This window comes from Panicum virgatum, chromosome 6K (genome assembly GCF_016808335.1).
Source record: "Panicum virgatum strain AP13 chromosome 6K, P.virgatum_v5, whole genome shotgun sequence".
Classification (NCBI taxonomy): domain Eukaryota; kingdom Viridiplantae; phylum Streptophyta; class Magnoliopsida; order Poales; family Poaceae; genus Panicum; species Panicum virgatum.
The window spans coordinates 41,053,705-41,057,741 of NC_053141.1; the positions used below are offsets into that span (position 1 = coordinate 41,053,705).

General features: G+C 47.5%; 1 protein-coding gene across 1 annotated transcript; it reads right to left on the bottom strand.

The window, feature by feature from the left end:
• Positions 1 to 424: 424 nt before the first annotated feature.
• On the bottom strand, positions 425 to 3,505 carry LOC120712695 (phospho-2-dehydro-3-deoxyheptonate aldolase 1, chloroplastic-like). Its single transcript, XM_039998549.1, has 5 exons — positions 3,012 to 3,505; positions 2,362 to 2,639; positions 1,815 to 2,091; positions 1,457 to 1,702; positions 425 to 850 (listed from the first exon to the last, which is right to left on the bottom strand). Exons 1-5 carry the CDS (start codon positions 3,441 to 3,443, stop codon positions 563 to 565), a joined length of 1,521 nt encoding a protein of 506 aa, XP_039854483.1. The 5' UTR covers positions 3,444 to 3,505; the 3' UTR covers positions 425 to 562.
• Between the last annotated feature and the right edge of the window lie 532 nt (positions 3,506 to 4,037).

Consider the following 4,037-nt stretch of genomic DNA (forward strand, 5'->3'; position numbering starts at 1 on the left):
TTTGGGGACTTTGGGTTTGGCCGTTTGGAGCTGGTTACTCACTCATCAACTAGGTATCTCCTCGACCAGCTGCATTATCTGGATGGATGAGTGAGTGACGAGGAGATACCTGGTTTTGGGATTTACCAAGCTGCTGCGGGAAGTGGAAGGGAAAATATAGTATGATAATGAAGGATCGCCTCTTTCAGAATACGGGATAGTGGTTTAAAAAAATACGGGATAGTGTAATACAAGTATACGACCAAAAACATAGGAAGATTCCAAATGATTAATATCCAGAAACATAGGATGATCCCGTGATAAATTCGTAAATCTTCGTTTCCAACGTACTCTGGTTCCTCTATTATATGGCGCACATATTTATATACACGACACGACTTTTTATTGTCGTGATAAATTAGAATTGCTGCTTTACGAATAGAACTGGTGAAGGTAACTTGCATTTTATTTATATCACAACAGAAATCAAAAGGTTGTCTTGTTTACCGGTACATGGCACAAAATTTGACACGGCAACTAAAAAAGAAAACTGGACTGGTCCTTGACACTGAACTTATCACAGTTAGAGACCCATTGATGGAATGGAACCGAGCTGGTTCCCGTTCAAAGGCCATGAGGCGATCCTCCTTTTCCTAAGGCGCTCAGCGATGATGAATGCCATCTCCAGCGACTGTGAGGCGTTGAGCCTTGGGTCACAGTGGGTGTGGTATCGTGAGCTCAGATCATCAAATGTCACTGTGCGTGACCCACCAATGCACTCTGTCACATTTTGTCCGGTCATCTCCAGGTGCACGCCTCCTGGGTGGCTCCCTTCTTGTTCGTGAACATCAAAGAAGGCACGCACCTCAGCCTGATTTGAAGTTTGAACAAAGTAGCAATCAGAGTGAGTCCATTTATTATTCTGCACTGTGATGTTGAAGACTTAGAATTTATTCGGTACTTCTACAAAGCACTGAGCATGACTATGAGCTCAACTATTTATCTTATCTTTGGCTGCTAATTGATAACGTTGGTAAAATAGACAGCCGAAGAATGAAACCACTTCATCCAAACAATTTGTAAGGATAGTGGGGCTGGAATATTCAAAGGTCCATGAAAGAGCAATAGGTTCAGACAAAGTTCCTTATCAGTCACTTTCAACTTTTTTCAAGCACTTATCGTTTCAATAGGATATATGGATAGAGTCATGGATTTATTGTACTATTTACTCTAGAGACCGGAACAACCAGTCGGTGAAGTTATATTGCATGTCCCTTGTAAACTCAAATCTGTACACTACATAGGCAATCTTTTCCTCTTAAGAACACCGCATAGGCAATCTGGCCCCGCAAAGAGATAATGGGCTACTCTCAATTTACTCAACGGAATACAGAGAGGTGGCAATAATGAGCAATATCACAATAAATAGAATTGCAAGAACCAATATTGAAATAGTATTGCAGGCAAAAAGAATTACCAAAATTCTGTCGAAGGAGCGAGTTTTGAGTCCACAAGGGGCCTTCATGGTGTTACCATGCATTGGGTCAGTGACCCATGTTACTATTTGACCAGCCCCACGGACAGCACGTATCAGGTGAGGAAGTTTCACCCTCATGTTTTCAGGTCCCATTCTTGTGATGATGGTTAGTCTCCCCGCCCTGTTTTCAGGATTCAAGATATCAATCAACCGCACAAGTTCTGCTGGGTCCATCTTGTCACTGACCTGTATTTCATCAGAAGTGAGGGTGAAATGTCTTTCGGAGAATGCTTGAATCTTTTGCTTTTCAAATGCAGTGTTCGAACAGGAGTTGCTGAGTGTTTAGGCATTATATTACCTTGATACCAAGAGGATTGGCAATGCCCCTAAGGAACTCCACATGGGCACCATCAAGTTGGCGAGTACGCTCTCCAACCCATAGGAAGTGGGCAGAGCAGTCATAGTAGAGGCCAGTGGTGGAGTCTTCACGAGTAAGCGCCTGCTCATAGGGAAGGAGAAGGCACTCATGTGATGTCCAGAATTCTGTTGTTGTCATTATAGGGTGATCTAAAGTGAGTCCAGCAGCTGCCATGAATCCCAAAGCCTCGTCAACGCGGTGAGCCAACTCCATGTACCTATTCAGCATTGTTCACAAGTAAACTAAGAATTGGGACAATTGAATAACATGAAGTGTTAAGCATGTTGCAGTCACTTCAAGCAAATGCAAATCAGGAGATCCCTAGTTTCAGAAAAGATTTCCATTTCTTATGTAAATAAATAGCTAATCACTCAGACCATCAAATGAACTTAAAAATGCAGATATCTTTGCATGAATTGTAGTTATAACTAAATTGCATGAATCAATGGGAATGGAGGTTAATCGCCGTCAATTCAAGGTAACCTACCTATCGCCCTGTTCACAATGCTGTGTGAAGTCAAGGTTCCACTGTGTTACCCTCTGCATTGCTGCGTAACCTCCGGTAGCGAATGCCCGCAGCAAATTCAGTGTCGCTGCAGACTGCGAGTATGCCCGTATCAGGCGGTGTGGGTCTGGCAATCTTGACTTCACGTCGAATGTATCCCCATTAATATTATCCCCTCTGTAGCTTGGCAACTTCACTCCATCCCGCTCCTCAAAACCATCTGATCTTGGCTTTGCAAACTGACCTGCCATTCTTCCCACCTAAACATCCGTGCATACAGTAAATAACACAATTATCTGAAGCATAATATAGGAATACATCCGACATGATTCCTTGTCTAACTATATTCCCCATATCAACAACAAAAAATTCATACCACACATTTGAAAAATGTTGTTCGATTCACATTTAACAGATATATATTGTGTGAAACTATTGTCCTTCCATCGATCATACCCCATTTTTTCTCACGGCATACAGTTACTAAAAAATAAGTCATACTTCTGACTATAAAAAAACAGAATTTAATTTAAACTTCGAACCTCGTATGTCTAAATATTTCGATCAAAAACGCCAGTGCTTTAGCTTCGGAGGGAAAAAAAAAACGCCAGTGCTTTGAGGCAATTTAATACCTTGACGATAGGCATCTGGCCTCCGAACATGAGCACGACGGACATTTGCAGAAGGACGCGGAAGGTATCCCTGATGTTGTTGGCGTTGAACTCCTTGAAGCTCTCGGCGCAGTCGCCGCCCTGGAGGAGGAACGACCGGCCCACGGCCGCCTCCGCGAGGCGCTCCTCGAGGGTGCGCGCCTCCCCGGCGAAGACGATGGGCGGGAACGCCTCCACCGTCCGCAGCACCTCATCCAGCTCCGCCTTGTCCGGGTACTCCGGCTGCTGCAGCGCCGGGCGATCCCTCCAGCTCCCCACCGACCACCGGCTCGGGGGCCGCGGCGCCGTGCGCACGGCGCGGGCGCGGAGGAGCGCCCGGCGGGAGCGCGGCCGCCCCGGCGAGGGGAGGGCCGGGTTGGGCATCAGCGCGGGGGTTGATGGCCTGAGTGGCATTTTGGGGAATACGGGCGGTAGGGTTTTTCGGCTGCGGATGGGGGTACGGCGGAATAGGTGCTGGAGGAAGGGTCTCGCGTAGGGTCAATGGGTACTCGAAATCCGAAACCCGATGGGTTTTTACTCCGTTAGGGTACGGGTTTGGATCAATTTTTCAACCCGTGGGTTTGTTAATGGGTGAGAGGCCAGACCCATCGGGTTTGCGGGCACGGGTCTGGGACTAGAATACCCGAACCCGTAAACCTGTGGGTTTTTTCAACCCGGTCCAATATATACAAAGGCAGCCCATATAAGCCCATCACACCCTAAATTAGCCTGGCCCATTTAGCGTTGCGTACAAAACCAGTGCACTCCAAACCCTAACCCTTTCTCACCCTCACCCATCCCCTCCCGATTCATCCACTAGCAGCGGCGGCGCATCGTCCCGCAGGCCGCAGCCCCGACCTCCGCCTACCCTCTCCCCGTCTCCCTCCCAGATCTCTGCCCGCCCGCTTGCCCGCAGCCAGTCAATGGCGCTGCTCTCCTGCTGCAACGAAAAGCTTCTGCACCACACGTGCCGCGGCTCCCGCCCGTCCAGCCAGCTCTCTCTCTCTC

Bases quoted from the DNA above. Each gene is read 5' to 3' on its own strand.
- LOC120712695 (XM_039998549.1), bottom strand. From the start codon at position 3,443: ATGCCACTCAGGCCATCAACCCCCGCGCTGATGCCCAACCCGGCCCTC. The intron at 2,640-3,011 runs GTATTAAATTGC...ACGGATGTTTAG, and splicing joins GCCAGATGCCTATCGTCAAG to GTGGGAAGAATGGCAGGTCA. The intron at 851-1,456 runs GTAATTCTTTTT...ACTTCAAATCAG, and splicing joins GCTCCTTCGACAGAATTTTG to GCTGAGGTGCGTGCCTTCTT.